The 27,913-nt window shown below is 32.3% G+C and overlaps 1 protein-coding gene and 2 pseudogenes across 1 annotated transcript in view; all 3 read right to left on the reverse strand.

The window, feature by feature from the left end:
• PTPRQ (protein tyrosine phosphatase receptor type Q) overlaps positions 1-26,374 on the reverse strand; it is a 165,738-nt gene extending 139,364 nt beyond the window's left edge. Inside the window, exons 1-10 of the mRNA XM_016132460.2 lie at positions 26,019-26,374; positions 25,562-25,673; positions 24,687-24,913; positions 22,258-22,327; positions 19,573-19,772; positions 18,234-18,483; positions 16,393-16,521; positions 13,547-13,693; positions 8,021-8,193; positions 255-435 (exon numbers count right to left, since the gene is read on the reverse strand). Coding sequence (XP_015987946.2) covers positions 255-435; positions 8,021-8,193; positions 13,547-13,693; positions 16,393-16,521; positions 18,234-18,483; positions 19,573-19,772; positions 22,258-22,327; positions 24,687-24,913; positions 25,562-25,673; positions 26,019-26,075 — 1,546 coding nt within the window. The 5' untranslated portion in view covers positions 26,076-26,374. The remainder of the gene's footprint in view (positions 1-254; positions 436-8,020; positions 8,194-13,546; positions 13,694-16,392; positions 16,522-18,233; positions 18,484-19,572; positions 19,773-22,257; positions 22,328-24,686; positions 24,914-25,561; positions 25,674-26,018) is intronic.
• LOC118614383 lies at positions 3,660-3,778 on the reverse strand (annotated as a pseudogene).
• On the reverse strand, positions 16,964-17,082 carry LOC118613983 (annotated as a pseudogene).
• Positions 26,375-27,913: the final 1,539 nt, after the last annotated feature.

Consider the following 27,913-nt stretch of genomic DNA (forward strand, 5'->3'; position numbering starts at 1 on the left):
CAGCTTGGCCAGAGACTCTAGGGTGCTACTTTCTCTAGGAGGAAGGTCAAATGGGTTAGGAGGGGCCAGCTCCTGCTTGTGTGGCATTTCCATCTGCTGCATGAGGTTATCCGACAGTTAAAAAAGAAAAAAAAATCTGACTCCAGCCCATGAACCATTAATAATCTTGTTGAACTCTAAGCTTAGGTTCATATCTGTGCTAGCTTGTACTGGTGGTTTCAATACACTTCATAGAACATAAAAATTGTACCTACCAACTGTCGAATGCTGGTCTTCAGCTCTGTTCCTTGCAGGAAAATTGTTATGTGGATAACTGTTATACATAACTGATGCAATTGAGTAGAGGTCAGACGATATCTCTGCTGAACCCTCAAATAATCCTGCCATTGACTCTACTATGTTCACAGTTTCTGGAACTCTGGAGTCACTTATGAACTGTAAATAAATAGTTATTTACGAAGACCAGTTGTAATAATTATACTTAATAATAACTTCACCTAATTATTAGTTTAAGAAACTAGTACTTGGGATCATGCTTTTTAAAAAGACATTATTTCCATGACTGCTATCTTCTTTACATTCCAAAACTTCGTTGTGAAGCTAGTAAAATCCTCCACCGTTGTAACATACCATGATCACTCCTATATCTTAAGAGACCAATACTATATCATGGAAAGAAGCAGATATTTGTTTCTGACTTTGCTTTTCATAAAATTAGACATCCTCATGCAAAGGTTTCATGACTAAAATATTTTAACTGCTTCCCCTCATAAAGGAAAGTAAGTGTTCTAGGCATATTGTCTTATTTAAAATGTGTTTTGTTTTGCTATGCGCCCTTGTTTGTATATCAGGAGTGAGAGGCCCGCGTGACTGCTTAATATATATTAGTAACAGTTTATCTATAATCTGGTGAAGGTGAAGTCACAGACATGAACAAAATTGCATGGCAATAGTTTTCAAACAGGGTTCATGGAAGATCTATCCAAGGCTCTGAGCCTAAGGAATATTTTAAGTAACTGTGATCGTTCCCAGATCCCATAACGTACTTCACACATGTCGAGTTCACTAAAGTAGCAGATATTGAAGTAAAAAATATCAAGAGCAGATTACCAATATTTAGAGGTTTTTGTTGAAATAATAAGATGACTCTTCCCCTTCTCCCCATACAGTATAGCTACTTGAAATAAAATTAGAAAGGGATGTTTTGGCCTAATAGTATTAGGCATTTTGCATAGATTGGCAGCCTTGAAAAGAGGGTTAAACATTAATCAAAGAAAATGTTGTCTAAAAGACTTAACAACCAAATGCAATGTGTGGCCTTTGATTCTAATTAGAATATAACCATCAACATAGGCTTTGAAGATAATTAGGAAAATTTCAATTTGGTCTAGGTATTAGATGATATCAAGACAATATTAGTAATTTCGTTAGTTGTGGTAATGAAATTATTGAATAAACTAAAATGTCTATGTTTTTTAGAGATTCCTACTTAGGCATGTAGGAGAAAAATGATGTGTAATTTGGAATCTATTTTAAAATATGTCCACAGCAGCAGCAATAACACAGACAGCTGAGGTCAAGAACGGCAGAATGTTGATAATTATTCAACCCAGGTGATGGGTAAATGGGAGCTATTACATTCTTTTCTCTACTTTTAGACCTGTTCAAAATTTTCCAAATAAAAGTTTTGAAAAAAAAAGAAAACATAAGAACTACTCTCTTTTGGTCAATTCCTTTTCAAGTTCTGCTTCAAAATTCATCTCCAAAACATTTTTAATTCATAATATAGATTTTATCTATTTATAATTTTTGGTATATCTGTCTTTTAATTATCCTACATGTTTTGGAGTTGTCTTTACTTGAGTCAAAAGCAGGGTTTTTTAAAATTTCTTATTAACATAAAATACTCAGTTTTTGAAAAAAAATAGTAGATGCTCAGGAAACATCTCAGGAAGGCAAGACATTTTAAGGCAGTTTACTTATTTAATTATCTACAAAGACAGGCCATTTAAATATTAACTTTTCTGAGACGTAAAAGAATATAAAACAAATTTAAGAAAACTCTCTAAATGATATTTTTGAAATAAAGTTATCTATCTTGTTACACCTTCAGCCAGAAAATTATTGTGATGAAAAACAGGAGGATACCTATAAGATTTACTCTTAAAAAGTTGTGATAAAGAACTCTGGAGAGGGAACCCTATACGGTCTTCTATCTTCCAATAGCTCGTCTCAGCTCTGCCTCCACAGGGAAATGATGGAGGGCATGAATCACAGACACATAATTCAGAGATGCTCTGGTATTTCAGTCAATAGTTTATGCCTGAACCACACAGCTGTTTTCACTATCAATCAGCCATTCTGAGAATCTGCTATGCACAAACCACTATAGAAGGTACAATGAGGTAATACAAAGAACTATGATTTTGCTTTAAGTCTCTCAATATCTTAGACCCATGTCAGATAAATTATTGAGAGTAAACCATAGTACCCCGTCAATTAACTAAGTTAGGCATCTCTGTTGACATACTGCCATTTCATTGTAAAAATTAACATGAATACTTCTGAAATTCTCCCAAATTCTGGTATTCATTGGAAAGACACTACCTAACTCAGGCAAAGATTTGAGCAGTGGTTTTGTAATAACCCAGAATGTTACTAATTATCACCAAGTGTGTCATGCCGTGATATTTCTCACACTGTGCTTCTCTAAAGAAAGCATTAGATATTAGTCATGTTTTTTAAAGAATGAAAAAAAAAATCTTAAGAGCAAAATGATGTGAAAGAATCAGAATTCGAAGGAGTAATGGGAAAGGGCAATGAGAAGCAGAAGTGGATATAAAGAAAACACAAGGGGGAAAAGGCTCGCTGCAAATTCCAAAAGCTTTAGCTTCTTTGAGTTGGTCCAGAGTTCTCACCCTCAGCACTATTGGTATTCCGTGTTAGGTAATTTTTTTTGCTGTAGGGAACTGTTGTTTACACTGTGGGAAGTTTAGCAGCATCCTTGGTCTCTACCCATTAGAAGCATCCTCCCAACTGTGACATTTGAAAAATGTCTTCCAAAACTTCCAAATTTGCTCCTAGAGAACAAAATCATCCCTACTTGACAATAATTGGGTCTGGGAATGTCACAGTATATCAACATAAAAGGCCTCTCATAAACTACCCAAGAATCTTTGGAATTTATGTGAAAGAGAGTTAAATTCCTAATCCACCTGAATAAACCAACTGTATTCTATATATAATAATCTTCATTATAGTTAATTTGATTTTATTTAAAACAAGCCCTATTGTGTCTACCAATTTAGACTCGAAGTATGCTGGATTGAATTAATAAAAATTTTTGTTTTTTCTTAAGAAATGCTTCTATATATTACTATAGATCATAATTTAATTTATGCTATCATCAAACGATGATAAAAAAAAAAGGTTTGAAATTAGCATATGTTTGGAAACCTCCTAACAAATAACTATCTGTACATTATTTGGGTGAACAAATCCTTAAGTTTTGATTCTATGTTCTTTTTTCTTTAAGTTTTAATTTTTATTTATTTTTATTTTATTTTTATTTATTTATTTTTTCAGGCAAGGTAATCCTTGGTTGACCTCACAGATTGCAAGGACCTTGTCAGTTAAAATCCTTATTTTTTAATTTTTTATGCCTATAGCATCTGCTCTTCCTAGGTGGTCTCCCATCCAAGTGCTAACCAGGCCCAACCCTGCTTAGCTTCCGAGATCAGATGGGATCAGGCTTGTTCAGGGTAGTATGGCCATAGACCTGTTTATGTTCTTGATGCTCAACAAAAGAAATTTATCTCAAGGAATCTTAAACTCCTCTGAAGTCCTCTCTTCAGCCTCATTCTGTTACAATTGGCCAATAATTTAGCTGGCTTTCTTCTCATGTTCGCCAGTGACAGACATTGATATACTTGAGAAATATGTTGGATGAATGATGTATCTGTACGAATCTCAGAAATTTGTCACACTAGACAGCAAAAAGATACCTTTGTGGAAAAAAAATATCCCAGGGTTCGACATGAATAAGTACAGGATAAAATTTGAATGTGAAATCCAACTAAAGAGTAGTCATGACTTTAGGGTTTTTCAGATTTCAGTTTCAGTAGAATGAATCTCCCAAAGAAATAAAAATTTTTATTTGCATTGATTGATATAAGTAGAAAGTTACACCAAAGGAGAAATATAATTCTGTTCAATGTGGTTCTAGTCAAACTACATACGGAATATTGTGTTCGAGGCTCATTGACGAACAGGAAAATATACATAGGAGAGTAATCAATAATATGAGGGACCTGGAAACCACGACTGATGAAAAACTGAAGATGTTAAGCCTTAGAGAAATCATGACCATTGTCTTCAATTGATAAAAAGTTAAATCCTTAGGTATTATTGTTACTACTGCAAAGACTAACATTCAAAGTTACTATGTGTCAAATGCAGTGCCAAACACTTTTACGCATGTGCCAGCACTTCATTACAGCCTCGAAAGATAGTTTTACTATAACTATTTTACAGCCATCTGTTCAAGTTCACAAAACTAGTGATAGCAAAGGTAGGACTGGAACACATTTTCCTGGTTCCAAATCCCAAATGCAAAGCTATGGTAATGCACCATGTGGGTGGGTCTAGAAAGGAAAGACAGAACACGCTGGTAATTATTAGAGGACAAAGATTTCAGTTCAAAATAGCTAAAGAACAGGGTAGTTTCTTATTTATCTATCTATTTTCTGGACCTATAGGGTACCTGGAATTTACTTTTATAGTTACTTAATAAATACTTGCTTATGAGACCATAAAAAACAATGTTTTAATGTTTTTCTGAATAGAAGCAATTTTTGTGATCATAGATGCCCTATCATCAAGGTTGACCAAATATTTCAGCAGAAGCAGGATTCCCAGTAATTAGTAGGAATGCTATAGATGAGATTCATATACGTTTGAAAATTGAAAAAAAAAAGTCATCAAACACTGTGATTCAATGTAATTCTCATGTATTTCTTTCAAATACTTGTTTAAATGATGAAAGTAAAACTTTATATATATATATAAAGTTTGCTTAAATAACTCCTATTTATTAAGAAACAAATAAATTATGAGGGATCACTAAAATAGGAGTATATTTTAATGTTTTTAAAGTTTTTGCATCATCATATATGCATATGGCTATAACAAAAATCAAGAAGTGATGAAAAATTTACAATGAAAATCTCTGTCCATACTTTCCTGATCACTTCTGTTTTCAGTTTTTATGGTGTATATTTCTAAAATTACTAAATAACATGCTATACTTCTCTGTTAAGACTCACTTATTTTAGACAGGATCTATGGACTTCCTGCTTTGATAGTGAAGCATTAAATTACTTAAGTAGATACAGATATACCTTCCCCACCTATAGTTGATTCTTATTTGACTACTTTTATTAACTTAAATAATATGCTTAAATTTGGAAAAATTATTATAATCGGTATGTGAAATATAAAATAGTACACTGAGAGAGTGTGGAAGATTACCTCTCAGGTGGTCCCCCATTATCCCTACCCCTTATTGTTCTTGGTCCTGTATAATCTCATTGTCTTGAACTGGGCAGGATCTGTGATTTGCATCTAACCAATAAAATAAGGCAAAGGTGATGGTATGTCACTCCTATGATTACATTACACAGACTCTTTGCTGGCTTGATGAAATAAATGGCCATTTTGGAAAAGTCCATGTGGAAAGAAACTGTGCCAGAACTCCATGAGCTATACTTAGGGTTGTCTCCAGTCAAGAGCTAGCAAGAAACTAGGCCCTCAATTCTATAGCCAAAAGGAAATGAAACCTGCCGAAACACTGAGTATGTAACCACTTATTTGATACTTAGGAAGTCTTTGGTGACTTCTAACAAGATTTCAAGGATTTCAAGAATTCTTGAGACATGGTGTAAAGGCTGCACTTAGGGAAGTTTAAGAATGAATGGAAGAAAAAAGTCTTTATCCTACAAAAGGTACCATGGTCAAGAAAAAGGATAATAAATGAATACACTAAGCCAGAGGCTTTATCTGTCATCTCATGTAATCTGTACTTCGTAAAGCGGGTGTATATAAGCCCCACTTAAAAAATAAAGGTACTAAGACTCCAAAAGTTGACTTGTCCAAGGTCATAGAGCTAGAACAGTGCACAACCAAGGCTAAGACCATTGTTCATTTGGTTTTAGAGCCTCTCCCATATGTCTCCCCACATCAACCACCTAAACACCAGTCACATGAGGAAGCAGAAATATCAATTATGGGCCTGATCTAATAAAGATGCTGTCACAAAAATAGATAGAAGTATGTCTCCTTTTATTGAGAGAGGATAAGGAAACTAATATTGAGTGCCAACTAAGGTGAATGGTCAAATGCCATGATTAGTAATCACAACAGGTCACAGTTATTTAACACAGCACTTACTACATGCCACATACAGTTCTCAGTTCTTTACTCACATTAATCCATTAAATCCTCTTTATCAACTATTTGTTTCAGGAACTCTTATAATCCTTATCTTAAAGAAGAGGAAACTGAAGTTAAGAGATGTTGGGCCAACTTTCCCAAGGTTAAATCATCAGTAAAGGCCAAACCAAGATTTAAACCCAGGCATCATGCTTCTTAGTTCCACGCTTTGCACAGCCCAGTAAGTGATCAAATACAGATATAAACCCAGATTTATACAGATCCAAAGCTCATGTTCTTTCTACTATGGCACAGAGATCGAGATTATAGAGACAGAGGCAGAATCACGAAGAAGTTTCTAGAACCTCTTCACTTCAAGAGAAAAACAGGTGTGTCTGGCTATTCAATAGGTGTCATTAGCAGAAGTGGGAGACTTGTCACCTAGGCCTAAAAAAGCTAAGTGTCTAATTTGACCTCTCATCGGGAGCAAAGGGGTTAAGCTTTTGCCCTTTTCCTGAATTTCAGAGAAAGCATAACTCAACATCTTTTGCACATAAGAAAGGAGTCAACATAGGGTTAAAATTTAGCCCTAGTACAGAGATTGTGAACAACTTTGAATATTAAGACCTGAGTGGCCAGAGTGCATTGAGCACATTGTAAGGCTGACTTTCAAATAGACACCAGAAATAAAGGAAGTCTGGGACCAGAAATAGAGCGAACACTACAGGTGTGAAAAATAACAGCACAATTAGAAGAAGCACTGATTTTGAACCAAAACAGTGGAAGCCAATTGCTGAATAACCATCACAGGTAATGTCTCAAGCTAGTCCTTCACCTATACTCACTGGTCCTAAGTATGTTTATTCTTTGTGTGCCCAGGAAGCAGCCAAAAACTGGATGTGACAAGTGTGGAGGCTTAGGGGTCCTCTCAGGCGAACAGCTGGCTGGGTGAGGTGAATAAAAACAGTCTAGGGAAATCAGTGTTGCCTGTACTTTTAAATAGAAACAAAGGGAAAAAATAAGACTTCTAGTGTGAACAGAAGCAAAGCACTGTCCTCTTATTTTATATCTATGGAATTTTTAAATCTCTTTTATTTAGTTATTTGATTTCTTTAATAAAATATATTTTGTTTGTTTTTTAATAAGGCAGCTCTGAGAAATTCAGCTTCCTAAGACTAAACAGATATAATCATTTGTCATCAGCTACTCAAATAACTGTGACTTTTATTGGTAACTGTTTCAAATTGCAAGCACAACCTTAGAAGTATTTAAATCATAATAGGAGTTTCCAAACAATTCATTAACTGAATTACCATAATAATATTCACTTAAGGAAGTACCTTTAGTCCTGCTTAATTGTTCAATTAAAATTTTCCGTATGCTGAAAAAGAATTATAGCACTTAACTAATAATATACGTCCAAAAATGAGATATGATTCAGCTAGATTATCAACATGGCCCAAATTTACTTTATATTCTACTATAAACCTTGTCAAATAATTTATGTCTGAGTGCTGGCAAATCTTCCAAGTTATCAGAGCCAGAACCAAATAGAAAGGGCTCACCATGATGTAAAAGGAAAGTGCAATACCTCATCTTTTCCTGTGAGCAAAGTGTTTTCCAAAATGACTCCTGTCTCTGAAACTAGCACTTTTACTCGGTATTGGTTAATGATTCCATTTGGTTGTTGTGGTTTCTTCCACGTAATTCTTATTTGTGTGGCTTCTACTTCTGCAAGCTGTAAATCAAATATTGCACCTGGAGCTGAAAATAATAATAGAAATAGAAATAAGGAGAAGGAACTTGAAAAATACATTTTCAATTTTTAAAAAATTCCCTTAATGATTTACTAATTTATTAATAATTAATATGTATAAGATTCTTTAAATATATGACTATTTAAAGTTAAATTTCTATATATTCTTCTCAAAAATGAATAACTTGGTATAATTTTCTCAAATCAAAATGTCATCACATTTGTTCTAAACAAATTCATTAATAAAAATAACTTCTCAGAGAAATCTGTTTATGATGAATGCCCAGTAGAAACCTTGAAGGCTTTATAAAAATTATAACAATATGTCAAAAAATAATATCTAGAAGACTTTAAATGTAATGAAATGTAGTTGGTAAATTCAATTAAGCCATATTTTAATTTATTACATGAAATTGTTTGAAGAGTTGATTAATTTTTATCTACCAATATTACAAATTAATTAGGTGAATCTCAAGTTTTAGGTGCCCCTACTCATTACCCCAGAAGTACCGAGGGGTCCCTCGGTTCTTTTGGCCAGCTCAGCAAAGAATTACCAATCAGATCGCGAGATATAGGAAAAGTAAGATTTATTAAAGTGTGCTTCAAGGTCTTCCTTGAAATAAGTGGATCACACTCAAAAAGGATGATAACTGCACAGAAACAAAAGGTATGTTTAAAGACCCTCCAAAGGAGGGGTGGGTTACAGTAACACATTAAATTCATTTCTGTAAGCTGATATATTTCACATTACTATAGGTTCAGCAAGTTCCACTTAGAATAGACATAGTAAGAGTATAATATAAATGGAGAATGACTCTGTTTTCTTTAAAGATAACAGAAAGGAATTGAAAATTAATGTCACATCTCCTGTAAATATTATCTATAATTTGTGAACATAATCATGCTTGTTAATCATGTAGGAAACTGTATAGAGCTTTCATCCAATAGATTAAAAGTTTTTTTCTTTGTCTCTATGAAGTAACCATTTTAAAAGGCCCCTAGATATTGTAAGAATATAAATATTTCTAAATGTTTTTGAAGTAGTTAATGGCTAGATGAATAAATAACTCTTTCTAGCTGAAGAGTATATTACTTGACTATTGCAGTCAAGATTCTAATGTCTAGCATCGGAAAAACCTGTGCTCAAAACTGGGAGATAAACACAACATGGATAAAAACCAGTATTTTGCTAATTTTTTGAACCCTCTTTCCTAAAACCATTTTGATTTATTTCTGTATAGAAAGACAACTCGTCATATTGCTCTCCCCACAGGAGTTCTAATCTGAAAGAAAAACAGTTGATCTTAAAGGATGAAGGAAGAGTTTTAGGCTAGAACTCCACAATCATTGATTCATTCATTCTCATTCAACATACTGAGCACTCTTCATATGGTCACTGTTCTAGGACCTTGAGGACAGAGGGGGCAATAAGATGAATAACGCATTTTGCTCAGGTCACCTCTTGTACAAGTTTTATTTTATTAATATATGTCATACCAGAGCTTATGTTTTATCATCATATTTACCAATACACATTTTTCAAGGGCAGAGGAATTTTCCAGTTGACTCTGTAGTGTGAAAATAACTCAGCCATTTAAACAGCAATGCCCCCATCCCACTTTTATTAACATTTTATGTTGGGTCCCTATGCAGATGAAGCCTTAGTCAGTACTGCATAACACAATAGAAGAGATTTGGCATTTTTCTCTTTAATTTGAACTTACGTAGAATCTCAACCAAAGAAGCCAATTTCTTGATGGCATTGATTAAATTAATCAGCCAACTAAACCCTGCCTGCTTAGAAAATAAGTGAAATGGTTAGTTTCATTTGACATAACACATTAATGTACTAGGATACCAGAAACTACTCAGTACAGCAGAAAAAAATATATATTTTACTTTCTCTTAGTCAGTCATCCTTAAGAATAGTAGCAGACAGTTTATCTTCTAATTTAGAAGATATTTTTAACATAACAATAAGTATTACCCCAATACTAATGCCTAAAATTATGATTCAAGTAAAGATTAAATGCTTCTATATTATCCTAAAAATGTACCCCAAACTTCTCCAAGAATAACTGTAAATGTATCTCTTTTTATTCTTATAAAAGAAGAAAAATCTTAGGGCATAAAGGAAATGAAGTAGACAGCATTGTATCTTGTCTTTAGAAAGATACTTGATCTGTTACACCACAAATTCTTATGAGGAAACCAGAGAAGTGTGGATTAGATCAAACTCCTTTAATATTGATTCCAAATTAACTAAAGAAAATCAAACACGCAAGGATTATTCAGGGTTCAGTATCAACTCTGAAGGTGCTGTCAACAGGAACTACCTAAATAATCATTCTCAAGGCAATACGTCTATAAATTTTACTAATAAATAAAAAACAGAGTAGACAATGATTGGTAAAAAAAAACATTCCAAATAATTTTAACTTTGGAGCCAAATGGCATTGGGTAAAGAAAATACATTAAAACAATTTTTGCCATTATGGAGTAAATTAACCTTTCTATGCATTTTGAAAAAAAAATATTGAAAAATAAGTCATTGAGAATCCTGAAAAACACAAAGTTGACAGTCTCTCAGTGATTTCCCTATGAAAGATTTTATTACCATTTACAGAAAGGAGCAAATAGAAATCACTGAAGACAAAAGGCTTCACTTCTATAGTCTACTTATGGGGAAATAAATATGGATTGCAATACTTTTGCTTTTAAGAAATGATGCTAATCCCCTTATAAGATATGTGACACTGGTGACAGAAAAATTACTAAGGGATAGTAAAGTAACAAGGTTTGCTTAAGAGTTTTTTAACTCCTATACAAATAATAAGAAAAGACCTTTGTCTATATTATATTCAGTAACCCTATCTCATTTTGGAACAGGAAACTCTATGACATTGTGCAACATTGGAGATTATTAAATTACCATTTTTCCCCCAAATCATCTCCTTTTCATGCTCATGTAAAAAGCTGTTTTGTAAAATATTAAGGGAATGTAGGAATCTTATGAAATATATACAACTGCTACAACAAACATGATGTTGATTTTTTTTTTATGATGAAAGTAGACAGTGGACCATATATTCAGTGTTGATGAAATCAGCCCCATTATAACATAACAGCACATATTATTTTCTATTATTAGAGGTTTTTCAACATTTTTCTATGAATATCTGGAGATTTATTAGAATTCCAGTTGTTTTAAAAGACATTAATTTAAAAGCTAATCCTAAAGAACTTTTAAATAGACTATAGTCTACTTTTAAATACGGAAAAGAAATAAATTGCGTAACCTTAATTAGAAAGCAAAGAATCCTGTTGTATTAATAAATGAAGAATCATCTCAAATTAAAATATCGACTTTAAATGAAAGTACATAGTCCTAATGAATCACTAAGGATTCCTATATTACAAAGTTTTAATTAATTGGACCAGTAATAATTAGTGTGGTCAGAAGTAGAAAGCTTCCTTCACTTCATTTGCCAGAGTAGTCCAGTGAAGCCCTTCCCAAAGCTGACCTGTCCCTGAGAACTGCATGGAGGAAGGCTGTAATGCAGAGGTAAGAACCATGCCACTCTGCCCTTTGTGAAGCCCACCTGTTGCTAATGAACCCTCCTGAGATCCAACTGGATGTGGTCTATACAGTGAAGAACTCAGGAAGGGAGATAATAAGATCAAACGCAAGATAAATTTTTTGGTATATAGTGCAAATAGAGTCATCTATTCCAAATAATGCATGTGAAATATACTGAATAATGTCCTTAAGTTTTGACTTACTATTTTATGAATTTAAAAAAATGGAGAAATTAAAAAAGGGAAGTGGATGTTTAAATGAAACCTAAAATCAACAATATGGCAATGTGTGCAACAATGTACTATCTATATCTCTATGTTTGGCAAATGCTCTAGGACAAGAATGATGACAATAAAATGATAATCTTAAATTGTGAATTCAAATTAGAAGCAAAAAAATTGGCTTGGCTTTAAAAAAGGCAAAAGTTCTGAATTCCTTAATTGTTTAACATAAAAATAGAATTAGTTCGTCAATTGGTTTGGTTGAGAAAATGCTTCTGAGACTAAACTCAAGAACTCTATAGTCTGATGAGCGCAGGGTTGCTCTTCTGTGCTTGACAGCTATCCATAAATCAGAATCAGTCTAGCTTTCTTGGAAATGCTCAACAGTATAGTTTCTGGGTGGAGACGAGGGAGGGGCGGGGGCGGGGAAGGCGGGATGCGAGGGTGGGTGGAATTTAAGATCTAATAGAGAAGACAGAAAGCTAAGATTCTTCCAAACACAAAGAAAAATTTTTAAGATGAAAAAAAAAAACAGAACATTTTGCTTATGAGTATACATCTCTTTTTTAGTTCATGTATTACAACTATATACACATCAGCATTTTCATTTGAAATGATGTAAAATATGATTTTTAAGTTCTTTCAATAGCAAAATATTATCAAGGTTTAATTGTTCTTTGACGGGAAGAAGTACAAAATTCCCTAATAACTGCTGCCCTCTAATGGTCAAACAAACATTTGAATGAACTTATCTGATGAATGTATAACCAAGCTTCAGTATGAGCGCGCGCATGCGCACATACACATGCACGCCTGTGTAATTTACAAGTTACTATACATTACTATCACACAAGGAAAATCTGGAAACTTTTTCAAGTGTCGATGTGGTTGTAAAAAAAATTACTGTTTTCTTATTAATAATTATAGTCCATAAATAGAAATGAAGACATTTAGCAAGTTTAGTATGAGCCAAAAAAATGTTATGAAATGGTAAGGTAACATTTTTTAAACATTGTGGCCAGCGCAAAACTGTGATGTTTAATACAAACAAATAAAAAATTTTCTTTAGGAGAAATATTATTTTAATAAATTTGGTATATGCTAGTAAATTTGTATTATTTTTATTCAGAGTCCTTACTTGCTTAGAACACCCTTTTGACTATAAACATATTTTGTTATAGACATCGGGGATTTATAGATTCCTCTGAACATTAGTTTGAAAAAATATACATTCTACATTAAATAATGTGAGTTAAACAATGTTAAGTGTGTCTGTTTATTTTAAGATTCCTTGAGGTTTTGCCAATATTCATTGAAAACTCTAACAGGCATGTAGTGTTCCCGAACCTTGCCTCATCTTTGGTGCCTCTTATGAAGCATGCCGCGGGTTTAGTGTTCTGGGGAACATATGTTCAAAATGTATTAAGCAATTATCTGATAAGGAAATAACATGACTTAAGTAAATGTAAACCGAACAGCTTCTATATGTTTAACCAATGTAATAAAATTTACAAGCAGAGCAGAAATATCCCATTAACAAACAAAAGGAGATATTCTTACCTTCTGGAGGAGTGAATATTGAAATATTTGTTTTGGGTCCAATTCCTGCACTGGTTTCAGCTGCAATATACACATCATACATTGTAAATGGTGTTAGGTTAGTGAATGCAAACTTTAGGTCTTTCGTGCTGTTATCCAAAATCCGTCCTGCAAAAATCAAAAGATACCTGTGGATTACTTTCTCATCAATTATGTAATCATTCTCACATTCAAGTATAAAACCAAGGCAGCAATTGAAGTGTTAACCTAAGCACTAATGTTTGTTATTACAACTTTAAAAGTGAACATAAACATTTAGCTTAGTAGTGATTGATATCAATTTAATGAAAACAATAGAAAGATGAAAATCTTCCAGTGTTTAAAATGACTTTTATTAAATTGTAAAGTCCTGTTCAATTACCATGTTATTTTTTACTTATTTAAATAGAACACATTAGATTTCACCGATATAAAACCAAATACTCAAATTTAGTCAATCGATATGCTAAATACTCTCATTATCTTCTATAAAAGATATATTTAGAAAGTATTTCTAGTTTACCTTTTGAGCAAAATTCTTTAGTCTATCCTCGAAATTCTTTAAATCCTCAACTTTACCACTGAATAGTTCTTTCACCTTCTTGCTCTAGCTGAAACTCTCAGAACACTGTTTCTATTCCCCTGTAGCCATCCTGAATGATGATGGTCTGTTTTTCCTGAAGTCCTCAAATAACTTAAGACTTCAGGTATGTTATGTGTTCTCTTTGCTCCTCATCACCCTGTATTAGACTATTCTAGCTCCCTCTTTATAAAAGCCTGCAGCTTTAAATTTCATGTCATCTGTAAAGTCCACTAGCTCTCATCGTTATAGTGATCTCTAACCCCAGGGTCACTCACCCTCATTCTGGATGGTTTAGTTCCTGTTGCAATATCACTTTCTTTAATCCTACCATCTTAATTAGTGGCAATTTCAATATCCCTAGAGATAATCCTTAAACCATTTTGAATTCTTCTTAAATAATCTAGTCCTCCACCCTACCTCAGTCACTTCCTCATGGTCATAACTTGGACATCACCATTACCAATAATTGCAAATTCTCCATAATCTCAATTTCATTCAACTCTCTCTGACCATTCTTTCCTGTTTCCTGTTCACTTACCCAAGTACCCTGAACCAACAATTCTTTTAAGTCCATTGGGAGCTCTAGTCCGTTGATCTTACCACCTCTTTTATTGTATTTTGTTTGCTCCCCCACGAACTGATTTCTACTGTGTGTCTACCTTCAGTGTCTGTCAATTATAATCACTGCCTTACGCAAGCCTTCAATTCCCTTGCCCTTCTCTTGTTGAAGGGATCTGAGGAAAAACAAAAATCCACTCTGAGGGATATCGCTTTATTTCTTATCACATCTCAAATGAGCCCTTAATGATGCCTGGTCCCTTACTCAACTTCCATAGTTAAATCACTCTCCACTCTTCTAGATGATTATTTGACACTTTCTCTTCCCTCCTCAGACTTCAAAATCTTTCTGCTCTATCATAACTTCCAGTTGACAGTCTTGCTTCTCATTCCATTGAAAAAAAAATAAATCAATCGGAAAAGATCTGCCATAGACTCCACCAACATAATTATCTATAACATAAACTAGCCTCTGTACCCATATTCTCTGCCTTATACCCTGTTACTATGGATGAACCACCTACACTTTAATCTCGAACCAATTCCTACATTGAGCAAAGGATCTCACCCTCTGCCGACACAAAGATATCTTTCCAGTAATTCTTATCTTTCCCGTGTCATTATTTTTTGTCTTCATTCACAGCAGCCAAAAACGTACATTATTTATTCTTTCTGAAAAGAAACCTGTTTATTCTGTTTATCCCCATCCTCATCTGCTCCCTTTCATTGCTTCACTTTGCGTCAAAACTCAGGTTGTCTGTTATCCACTGTTTCAATGCTCTTCTCCCATTCTCTCTTCAATCCCCTCCAATCAGGCATTTACCCCCATACTCCATCTTAACTGCTCTTGTCAATATCACTATCGACTTCCAAGTTGTTAACTGTAGTCATTACTAAATGCATCTTACTTGATTTATCAGCCTTTTAGATGAAGGAGTACCTTGTCAACATTAAAAAAGTAATACCAGGTAGAAAAGGTATGTCTGTGTACCATGTTTGTTTCTGTGTACAGGGTATGGGAAGAAGTTGGAAATGAAAGAAAGGACTATCATTTTTCTTAGAAACTGAAAATATTTCAGAATTTTAAGAACATAAGGCAATTAAGGATGAAAAATAATGGTTAGTCATATATTCATGATAGATTCATAGACGTTTCAAAATCAATAATTCTTCCAAATAAATGCTAATATGTGAGTATATGTTATTTCATTACTATTTGAATTTGACTTCTTTCATAGAACTATAAGATCTCAGATTAGAAAAGAATTTTAGATTTTACTTAATCAATTTCCAATTATATAGTGTTTGAATCCCTCAAAATATCTGATAAGCAGATGCCTGAGTCCTGCTTGTTCACAAAGATGTTCTTTATAAATATATTTGTAATAAGAGTGAGCCAAGGTCTTCTTACTCAAATATTTGAAGACAGGTATCTCCTCCAACACTTCTTGAGTGGTTCCATCTCATTTTTTTTTAGCCCTCCCTCTTCAAATATGGAATATGGATAGTGTTTTGCCATACTTATACTTATTGATGGTTTAAAACAAAAAGTTATTACTTTTCAATTATTTGCTTCGATTATAAGGTCTTTTAAAAAGAGTTTGATACTTAAAGAAATTTGAAACCAGTAACATATTCTGTATACTTCTTACTCTAAAAAGTAAACACAAAATTAATTAATACTTACCTGACGGTCCATATAATTCGACTCTATAACTAAATTTCCCTGTTAGTATAGTTGGTGGGTCACATGAAATTGAAAAGGACTTTCCTGTAATGTTGCCCGTTAAACAGTTTTGTGGTGGTCCTTCAGGCACTAAAATGATTACAGGAAAATATGAATAAATAATAGATATATACTTAAATCTAAAAAGTACATTATTAAATATACATAATAAACCATAAAGACAGAAAGAAAATAAAATATCACACTAATAGCAAAGGTTTTTTTAACTTAAAAAAGAATGAGTAAAAAAAGAATTTGAATAAAACATGTTGGATCATCAGATGAACTTATTTGCAACAATTAATAGTTTTATTTAATGTTCTATTTTAATTACCCAGTGTATGTTTCATTCATATGTAGTTTAGTGTGCAGTTACATTGTCCTGAAACATTTGTATGTACACATATACTGCACCTGACAAGGCCTGGGCTTGATAAACACTCTCCTTCTGGTGGACACAGGTAAAAGGGTCAAGAAAATATCTCAGTCTTCAGAATCTATTGGTAATGATCTTTACTTTTTTTTTTTTTTATGCCTATAGCACCCAGTATTCCTAGGAGGTCTCCTATCTAAGTACTAACCAGGCCCGACCCTGCTTAGCTTCTAAGATCAGACAAGCTCGGGCACATTCAGGGTGGCATGGCCGTAGACTGATGTTTACTTTTTGTATCAATATTTGTACTTGGTTCTGAGAGGAAATTTATAATCTATGGTTAGAGATTCTAATGTAACATTGGTAACATAAAAAATACTAATAATATTTTAAAATGGTCTATTTTTCACAGATGCGTTTCTACATTTTACCCTTTGTTTTAATTAAAATGAAACATTCCAAATATTTTTTTCAATATTTTTTCTTGTCTACTAATTTCAGTTTGTGTGACCTTTATGAAGTTATTTTTTTATTAAATAAGAGTAAAGTAAGGAGTATGGAAGAAGAACGAGCTATGATTCAAAGATAGTTGTTTAAATCGAGAAAAAATTTCAAACTTTCATGTCATAAGATGATAACAGCTGACAGAAATGTCACCAGATAAAAATACTGTGCTTGAGTGAAACTATGCTACCAATAATAATTTTCAACAACCTCAAATATTACCTATCATAATTGAATGTCTGATACTGTATATTGAGTATGGTATTATGTCATCATCTACATAAATTTACATATATACATATCCATAACAGTATAATTAAATATATAAATACCCATACTTAAAAATATGTACTTTGAATTAATAATAATATCTAATCATACTTTTAATCCTACCACCACCATCATAAGGAATGTACTATCACAATCTCCATGTTTTACTTGAGGAAGATGCAGGGCAAAGAGGATACAAGTAGATATCTTTTTTAACTACTGTTTTTATCTGATATTGACATGTTAATCACATGATATTTCTGCTACTTCAGATGTTATCATCACTTTTGGTAATAGCAATATCAGTGAGAGAAGGGTATAGATGATTACAGAAGATGTAGAAAGGCAGAGATAATCATGAAAAATTGCCAAGATCATGGAATAGTAAAAGCTGATCCTAGAATCATAGTTATTAGCTTACAAATCCTTTCTTTCAAATTTTTCTAATTTTAGGTGCTGATGTTAGTAGTATAAAGCGGAACCAAAATTGAACATGCTCCAGATGTGATCCTATTATCTGTTATTAGGGGGAAAATAGTTATTGAAAGGGAAGGAACATTTTAACAAAAAGATCTATATTAAAAAAATGAAAGATTATTCTACAAGTAATTTAACTTTTTTTTTTTTTTCACACACACAAAACAAGAAACCATACCTGATTCTGGTGTCCTGACAATTGTACTATCAATATAACCTGCTTCGGTTGTAACGGCAGAAACTTCAAATAGATATGTCGTATAAGGTCTCAAATGTGTCACTACGAAACTGATAGGCTCTTTCCACACAGAGCGTATCTTACTGCGTGACAACGTGCTCGATGAGTATGTGGTACGTGATGGAGGTGTAACTCTACTAAGGGTTGGAGAAGGGCTGGTTGTACTCCATAAAAAAGATTCATTATTCTCCTAGTGAATAAAATAAATATCAATGGGGAAAAAAATGTGTTATCTCTTAGTAAACATGAGAAGTGTAATTCATTTTTTTCCTTTTTCCTATAAACATTACTCTTAAATTTGTATGTGTATGATTAATACACATTAAACATTAACAGATTAATGTATTCAAGTTATGGACAAATTTGCTAGAAATATACCCATTTATGTCTACAATTTTAAAGCAGAATGCATATATTGCATTCTTATACCTTAATCTTTCTTATGAATAGGATTTCAGGTGACCTAAAATAAAGGCAAACTACAGAAAAATCATTAGTAAGAATTTTTTAAAATTCATATTAAAACCGCAAGAGCAAAAGAGATGAACTATTTTCCTGTTTGTGAAATTTCAACCATAGATCACTTTCTTACTATTATTATCATTTTTCTCATAAGAACTCAAAAGATAAAGCCAATAGCATGTGCGTTGTATGTGTGTGTATGTGCATGTGTGTAGGTACGTTTTTTATTTGTATTTGAAATATCCTAATTTTAAAAAGAAGATTTTGAGACTTCTATAACTTAAAGTATTTGAAACAAAAGATTTGACTGTTTCTCCATCAATATTATCACAAAGATCATGAACATTATTTTTGGAAAAGCATAATTATATTACTTCCAGGGATTTCCTATCAATTATGAGTAATAACAAATTCTTTACCAAAGATATGCACAACAAAAACAATCTAGTTCTACAGGCTTAACCTTGATTATTCCCCTCCCCTCCTATCACATCTTTTTTTTTTTTTTCCAGTGATATCCTATACTTTCCTACTTCAGGACTTTCTAAAGTATCCTTCACCCAAAATGTGCCCATCTATTTTTACTCCAAGGCCTACCACAGATGCTACTCCTGTCATGAAATGTTGAATTCTCAAACCCTTCTCTAACTCCACCTCAAATATAGCCAATTGTGTTTAACATGATACTATAACCTAATACTAGAGGTAATCAAATAGCTATATTTTGGTAAAATATATAATACCCGGATGCTGGAAACTCCAAAATATAAGTTTATTCAAAATTTTTGAGCCACAGAAAGTGTACCATGATACTTACATTACATTCTGGCAATTTCCCCATCAAAATGTCCTCTACTCTGATTGAGACATCTTTCACTATTATCCCACTTCTGGCATGTTTGACGCTAATCTTGAAACCGGTAATTTTGCCATTTGGTTGCCGAGGTAAATACCATATCAGGTTTACTGCTGAATAGTTAAAGGCCTCGACTGTGAGATTCACCACTTTCCCTGGAGCTGGGGAAGTGAGAGAGATTGTTGTCCATATTCATTATACTTTGTCCCAGATCTCTATAGGTTATTTACTACTCATTGCAAGTTTGTACTCAATATTATCAGTCTTGTTCCTCCAACCCCTTACTCCCTGGTAACTGCCATTTTACTCTCTTCATTAATCTTAATCATCCTTTAAATTTAGTTGTGTAAGCTATACACATTTTTATAAGTATGGCTAATATATGTATTAATAACAAATTGCAGACAAGCTGACACATTTACAAATGGGCTTTAACAGTCAAGTGTAGAGAAATTTGAATTTATAAGGTAATCGAATTTTTATTAAACTCTAAAGCATCATTTCAAATTATTAAGAAAAGTAGCCTAAAAACATTAACAGATAAAAAGTAATTATATCTGTTAAACAACATATAGTGAAATTAATTATATCTGTTAACATTTTTATTAACTTGCTTTAAATTATTTTTGCCCCAATAAAATGTTTTTCTTTTTTGAATTCACAGTGTCTGAAGACAAATTCTGTCTCTTTTCTGTAGCTGGCAGGTCTTTTTCTCTTTTAAATATTCTAGTTTCTACTTCTGGACTTTTACGTGAAATCTCATTATCTCTTGATTTTTATTGAGTGAATTTATCCATTTTGATCCAAGTAAAGGTTTAATAATAAAGTACCCCAAGTTCTGTTAACAAAGTTATTTCATCTTTCACATAAGTGTCTTCCAATATTTTGAGGTTATATATAAAATACTGACATGCAAAAATATACATGTGAATGTACCTACTTTTCAAAGTGCACATTCTACAAAACATACATTTATTGGGTCAGAAAAAAAAAGAACTGTATAAATCCAATACAGAGACTTCTAAAAGTATTTTCTTGCATTTTTAAAGATTTATAAAGTTGGGAATGAAGATGCAAGAGATATTTCTAATATTGTAAAGCCAAAATAAATTATATTATTTATCTAAAATAATGCTTCATGAGAAGTTAAAAAGTTGAGTTTTTGTGCTTGAAGACAGAATATTAGCTCAATGTGCTATATAATTGATTAACTTGCATACTCCTCCTAAGAGTATTTTTATTCATGAGGAAAGAAATTATTTCAGATTCAATAATAATAAACACAATTTAGTTACTTCATAGAAATCTTTAAATTTGGGTTTTATGTAGCATAAATAATAAAAAAGGGATATTTGATGAAAAAAATTGGAAATCACTGATCTAATTGCATTTAGGTTTACATTATATGCTTATTCTTTACATTGAGAGAGAGAGAGAGAGAGAGGAAAGAGAGAGAGAGAGAGAGAGAGAGATGAAAAAAGAAAGGGCTTCTGTAATTACATAATTTGCCCAAGAACACACAGCAAATGAGAAACAATAAGACATCTGTTATAGGAAGATATTCACTATATCCTACAGTTTCTCTAGTTTTTCTCCATCCTGATTTGCCAAGAGAGTTAATATCCCTAGAAATTATGTCGGCAGAAGTATAAAATATATAATGTTCAAAAAGAAGATTGGTGTAGCTGGAGTAGCTGGAGGAGGAGAGAATAGTAAGAAATGAAGTCAGATAGGGGAAAGAGCATACAGAGCATTGCATACAGGCCCTGGGAAGGACGTAGGGTCTTATTCTCAATGATATAGGAGCCATGTTAGAAAGAGAATGGTAACATTGGCACATGTTTCAAAAGACGGTGTAGCGCTTGTGGAGAGAGTAAACTGTAGGTAGGTAAATTGGAAACAAGAAAAACAAGGACACTCAATTCTTCAGGTAAGAAATGATAATGGATTAAAGTGATTAGCAATAAGGGTGAGATTCAGCATATATTTTCATATTGTGCTGGCAGAGTTTGCTAATATACCAGAGTATACTGTAAGGAGAGGAGTTAAGAAAGACATCAAGATTTTTTCTCCTCCAGAATGGGGATATCTTTTTTAACTCCAGAAGAATGGAGGTATCTTTAAATTGGTTTGGTAATGATTATGTGTTATGTATAATATGATAAACATTAAAATCCATATTTCCAAAAATCTAAGGTCATAAAAATGCTTATGATTTGATGTTAACAGGGAAAGGTAAGATATAAACATGCATAAATGGCATAAGCCTATTTTCATTATTATATAGTCATATACACATATATTCATGGTGAGGGGAAAAAAGACCAGCCAGAAAAAAAATGTACCAAAATGATAACAGGGTTTTTTATGTAACAAAGCAATAAATAATTTTCATTGAACGATTTTATTTCTGTTTTTTTTTTTTAAGTTTTCTAAGATAACACTTACTGCTCTTATACTCAGAAGTAATAATACCTACTTTAATGAATGAGTTAGCTATCCAAGAAGACTCTAACCATAATAAAATGGCCAGCTGTTGAAAATTTTATGCATTCTAGCATGAGATTTTGTTTATATCCATATTTATTTTAAGTGATGAAAACCCTTAACTAAATTAATTTAGAATAAATGATTTAGACAAATTACCACTTTCTGCAGTTTGGAAGAGGAATGGGTCACTAAACACTCCAATGCCAGCACTGTTTTCAGCAGCAACCTAGAGCAGATCAAAAGAATTATTAAATTTTACTCTCTAATCTGAAATAATAAATTTGGCTTGTCTTATTATTTAATAAATGATAAAGATAGTTTCCCTTTAATTCCTATAATATTCCTGAAGCATAAGGTACATATGGAGCCATTCCATATTTCCATTCCCATAAGAGTATATTTGCAGTATAGTTTCATTCAAGAGATTTCTCAGATTCCTAATGGAAATACTAATAATAAAGTTTTATAGTCTATTAATATTAATAATAAAAGTTACCATTTATCTGCAACTTCTATGCACCTGGAAACCTAGGGATTTTACACATCTAATTTTAGTCACATAATCAAAACATTAAGTATTATTGTCAACATTTTATAGATGAGAAAACTGGTTGAGAGAGGTCAAGTAACTTGCCTGAAGTCATACAGGAATAAATGGGAGAATCAGAATCCACTTGAAGCTGTGCTTTTTTTTAAAGCTCAGCCTCTTTCCACTATAGTCACTCTACGCAAGACATTACAATTATTTCCGTAACAAATACAAGATCATATAGATGGTGCCTGGCTTTAGAGTCTACCATCTAATCAGACAAATAAATACTCAGAAAAACAATTTTAAAAATAAGCAAGTCTAATTAATCATTTAGACTACATATTCTAGAATTTAATAGACTGAAAAAAAATTTTTGACTTGGTTATTCTAGTTAAATAGACTAGAATAGGCAAAGAAAAGTGTCATAAATGAGATCACAACTCTCAAGTTCTTCCAAATGCCATAACTAGAGTCAGACAACCTTGGTTTAAATTGCAGTGCTACCAATTCCAAGAGGAGTAGCTTTTGTCAATTTACTTAACTATTCTAAGTCACATTGTCCTTTTCTTTGAAATAGGAATAATAATGTATTTGTGTCATAGGACTGTTCTGAAGACTAAATGAAATAATACATGTAATGTACTTAACCAGATTTTCCCATGATCATGTAGATTTGATACCTACCTACATTTGACAATATCAAATGTACTATGCCAAAAACCCTTTTGAATTCTGCAATGGTTAACATTTATTTGAACAGTGTAAAGGTTACAACAATGATTTATAATGTGTGGGATGAAAAGAAGAAAAAGAGCTTCCCAATAGGTCTGAAATAAGAGAATTCAAAGGAATAAAATTCAAACTCAAAAAAAATAGATCTAAGCAGAACTGGATTGGTTAAGTCACCTTTCTGTCAGGAATAGCCTCTTATGTCACATTAGAATCTAATCTTTATTTACTACTTTCAACAGCATATTTTAACTTATAAGTTAATATGAATATGTGTTTATTGACAGAAAATATCTTTAGTATCTCATTTTCAGATGTCAGTTTAAAAAAAAAGGTTTCCTACTCTTTAATCCATGTTTTTGTGATGAAATAGCCATCATAAATCTTTGACTTTGCTCTCTGCATCAGTAAAAGTTTGTTTTTTACTTTTTTCATTTGGGGGATCCCTACTCTTATTAGTATATGCTCTCTAATTCTTATTGTATTCTTTGATTCCACAAATGGGAATACTTCTGATAAGAAAAACCCTCCAGGCAAAATCTCTTCTTTCCCTTAATTTCTTAACATCTAGAAAATCATCTTAGTTATGTATGACCACATATTTATGCAGCTCTTATAAATTTTTTTCTCTATATTCAATTACCAGCAAAGCTCAACAAACATATAGATGTTATGTTGAAAATAGAAAGGAGCTAGAATTAATCTGTATTCTTTACTGTCCCCTAGAAATATCACAGATATCTCTTAACTGTAAATATTTAGGATTGCTTTTTAAGGTTCTTCTTTATCTAAATTTTAAATAAGGCATTAATTTTGCATATTGAACATTGTAAAGAACTAAAAATTTGTATAAACACGAACACACAATAAATGTTTATGAAATATTTGTTGAGTGGAACTAAACTGAATTCACTGGTCTTTTAGAAACTGGCTCATCAGAGACTTTCTTCCCATTATCCAAAATGTTGATAATACATACAAATACAACAGGATTAAGAGAAAAATAACAAAACAATTTTAATAAAAAGTACTATGTTTTCACTTATGAAGCCTAAATTATTTCTTTTAAACTTGATTTATTCTTTGAAAAAAAATCACTGAGGTTTTTTAAATACTATTTTACACAAATGCATATAAAAATAGTAAGTCATTATATTTGTTCATTTTTAAAGCCTCGATGAGCATGGAGGCCATGACTCAGATAATCATTATTCAGTAATTTGCTGTATTCAGCTATAAAGGCTTGACCAGGTGGGAAACGCTCCTTCACTTTTAAAATGAATGAAATATTTTAATACTAAATTATTGTTAACATAATAATTACCTTGATTTCATATGTTGTTCCAGGATTAAGATTAGTAAGAAGAACTTCCAGACTATCTGGCTTTGCTCTAACTTGTGTATATACTGTTTGCATCCACGGACAAACTTCCTTATATTTCACAATGTAAGAGATAATCCTTCCATTTGGATTAGGCGGTGTATTCCAAGACAGAAGAATCCCAGCCGATCCAACTCTTTCTCCAGCAAGGAAGACTGGAGGCCCTGGTTCTATTTAAAAATAAAAAATATATATATTTTCACAATCATAGGTAAGAAAGATGTTTACAAATTTAGGCTTTTGAAGTTCCTAAAGACGAATAGTTTCTTAAATGTGAGTTTATCTTCCCTAGAACCTTGCTACCAACAGCAAAATAAAAAGATTAAATGATTCGGGGAATACCAAAAACATTCTTTTATAAGAATGTAAAAAATGGAATGCTATTAACTACTACATGCCAAATATAATTTTGATGCCAGATCATTTACAAAAGAAACTTACTTGTGCCAGGCTTAAACACAAAAAACTAAGAATACAAGAAATAATCTTACAAACTGAATAATTATTCCCAAGCAGGCATAGTGAGTTTATTTTCATGGCTCTGTGATATTTAAATATCACCATTAACAGCCTCTGATCCATTTCACAAAAAAATATAGAGTTATTACCTTTACTATTTGAAAGTAAAAGAAGCTAAAGAATGAATAAAATGCAAGTTTTAAATAGATAACTTTCTTAAGTTTCCATTTTGCTTTAATTACTAAATTCTTTTTATGAATATAACGCACATATTGCTAATATAAGTATTTCCATCCAAAAGATTTATACCAGCTTCAAATACTTCATTTAGGAAAAGGTAATTATAAACATATACTCACTGGTCACATTTGTTGTCACTATTCTACTAACAGGTGAGCTATATGTTGTCGCAGAAAAGGAAGAGATGGTTACTTCATACTTCGTACCAGGAATAGCATTGGAGACATCAACCTAGAACACCAAAAACAAATAGTTGCATTAAAACTCTTTCTGGAAAGCAAGAAGCTAAAATAATAAATCTATCACAGTCAAAAAATAATAATAAAGTTACTTTACAACCCTGCATTACTTAAAATATCACAAGTTTCATATTGTTGTAAAATATAAATTTATTCTATCGCACAACTTTTTACCAAATAACATAATAGAAACTTAAAAAACATGCTGCGTTATCAAAGACTAAATCAGTACTTCTATCTTTGCTAATTCTTTGTCACAAGAAACAACTATTTAAGACTCTTAAGAAATCTATAGCCCATTGCTTAGCCTTGGTTTTTAAGAGTGTATATAAAATACCTGTGTCTCTGAAGTTCCAATAAAAACTAAAAGAAAAATGATAAGAAAATCCATCATTATTACATTTTTCAGGCAGTGGAATCACATTGATGGCTCTAGAGAGAAATGTTGCCTGCATTAATGATTTAGAGACAGATCTTCCTGGCAAGTACACAATTAATGAGCCTGGATTACTCAATAGCTCTGCCCTTTCTTTGTTAAACTATTCATGAACCCTTGGATGGCTGGCTGTAGGTTCAGGGCAGACTTAAAAAAAAAAAAAGGCATAGACGTTGCTAAGGTAACAGTCCACCAATGCTGAAACTTACACTCATCAATTTGGCATCAGTGTTTTTGTGTTCATCTTAGGCTTCTAAAAACTCTCAAAGGAGTAAGTTTTCATGGGGGATGAATTTCATAAAGAACTTTCCTATTAGGACCAAATATAAATACGAGTTGGCTCAGCAAGTATGATAATGAAAACTATACCTGATACTCTCCACCTCCAAGATCTTTGATAGTAACAAAGCCACTGTCAGGAACTAGACCCACATGAAACCCTTCCACATGGCCAGAGGGCAGGCTCCAGTGCAGAGAGAAGGAATGTGCGGAAATATTGAAGACTCTAAGTTTCTCGGGTTTTTCCGGTTCTGATATTGAAAAAGAGAGGGTTGAAATCAACTTATTCTCCTAAAGCTTCAAAGAAAAAGTGAAAATCAATAGTTTTCTAAGGGTCAGGTTTCAAACTAATCACATTATTAGAAAGCACTGAGTCCTTTAAATTATCTCTAGCCATATAGAGTCGTTAAGCATGCATATCCTGACAATAGATAGTTTTTAAGTATAATTATCAGTACGAATATATCAAGTTATGTATTTATTGCTGGGATATACCTTACCTACTAAAATCTGCTGGTTAATAGAAAAATTGAATCGTTTTAAAGCAAAATAAGTAAGAACTATTTATCCAATTACCTGGATATTTATCAAACAAAATAATTGAAAAAAAATCTGCCAGAGTTTTTTAAAGAGTGATCAATTCTGATTTAAAAAAAAAATTAGTTGTTTCTTTTAAAGGAAAGCTAAGTTTTCATGTAGGAAAGGAAATATGATAGTTTTTAAACAATAAGTCTTAATATTTTTCTACCTTTGCTTCCACTGTTTCCAAAGTTTAGTTTATGCTGCCTGTATCTCCTTGAAGGGAGTCTTCTATATAAAGTTCTTCTGATTGCTTGCCAATGAGTCAGGTTTTCATTCTGCCTTATCTTTAGAGTAAATTCCAGACAAACAATATATGGGAGGGAGAGAGATTAAGAAGCCAAGCATGCGAAAAACATACCTGATAGAGACCTAACCTAACACTGTTTCCAAAAAAAAGTCTGGAATTAATAATTTGACTCCATTTATCATTTTAAAGCCCCTCTACCAGAGATGGTCTGAAATGGGTATAATTTTTAAAATATATATTATTAAAATATATATTTTCCTAACAAAATCAATAAAAATTTTAACATTAAAAGTCAATTTCTCTTTTTTTGGGGTGGGGGAAGATGCTTTTCTTTTTCTTTTTTTTTTTCTTTTTTAAAATTTATTTATTTATTTATTTATTTATTTTTATAGTGACATTGGTTAACAAAATCCGATGAGTTTCAGCTATATACTTTAACAGTAAGGCGCATATATATATATATATATATATATATATATATATATATATATTTACACTGTGTGTTCACCTCCCATAGTTAGATTTCTTTCTGTCACCACATATTTGACCCCCTTTACCCCATCTACTTTGCCCCTCCTTCTCCACTCCCTACCCTCTGGTAACTATTGGTCTATAGTCTATGTCCATGGGTCTCTGTTTTTCCTGTTTATTTGTTGTTTTTAGGCTTATATCCCACGTATAAGTGATA

This window comes from Rousettus aegyptiacus, unplaced genomic scaffold, assembly GCF_014176215.1.
Source record: "Rousettus aegyptiacus isolate mRouAeg1 unplaced genomic scaffold, mRouAeg1.p scaffold_m13_p_2, whole genome shotgun sequence".
NCBI lineage: Eukaryota > Metazoa > Chordata > Mammalia > Chiroptera > Pteropodidae > Rousettus > Rousettus aegyptiacus.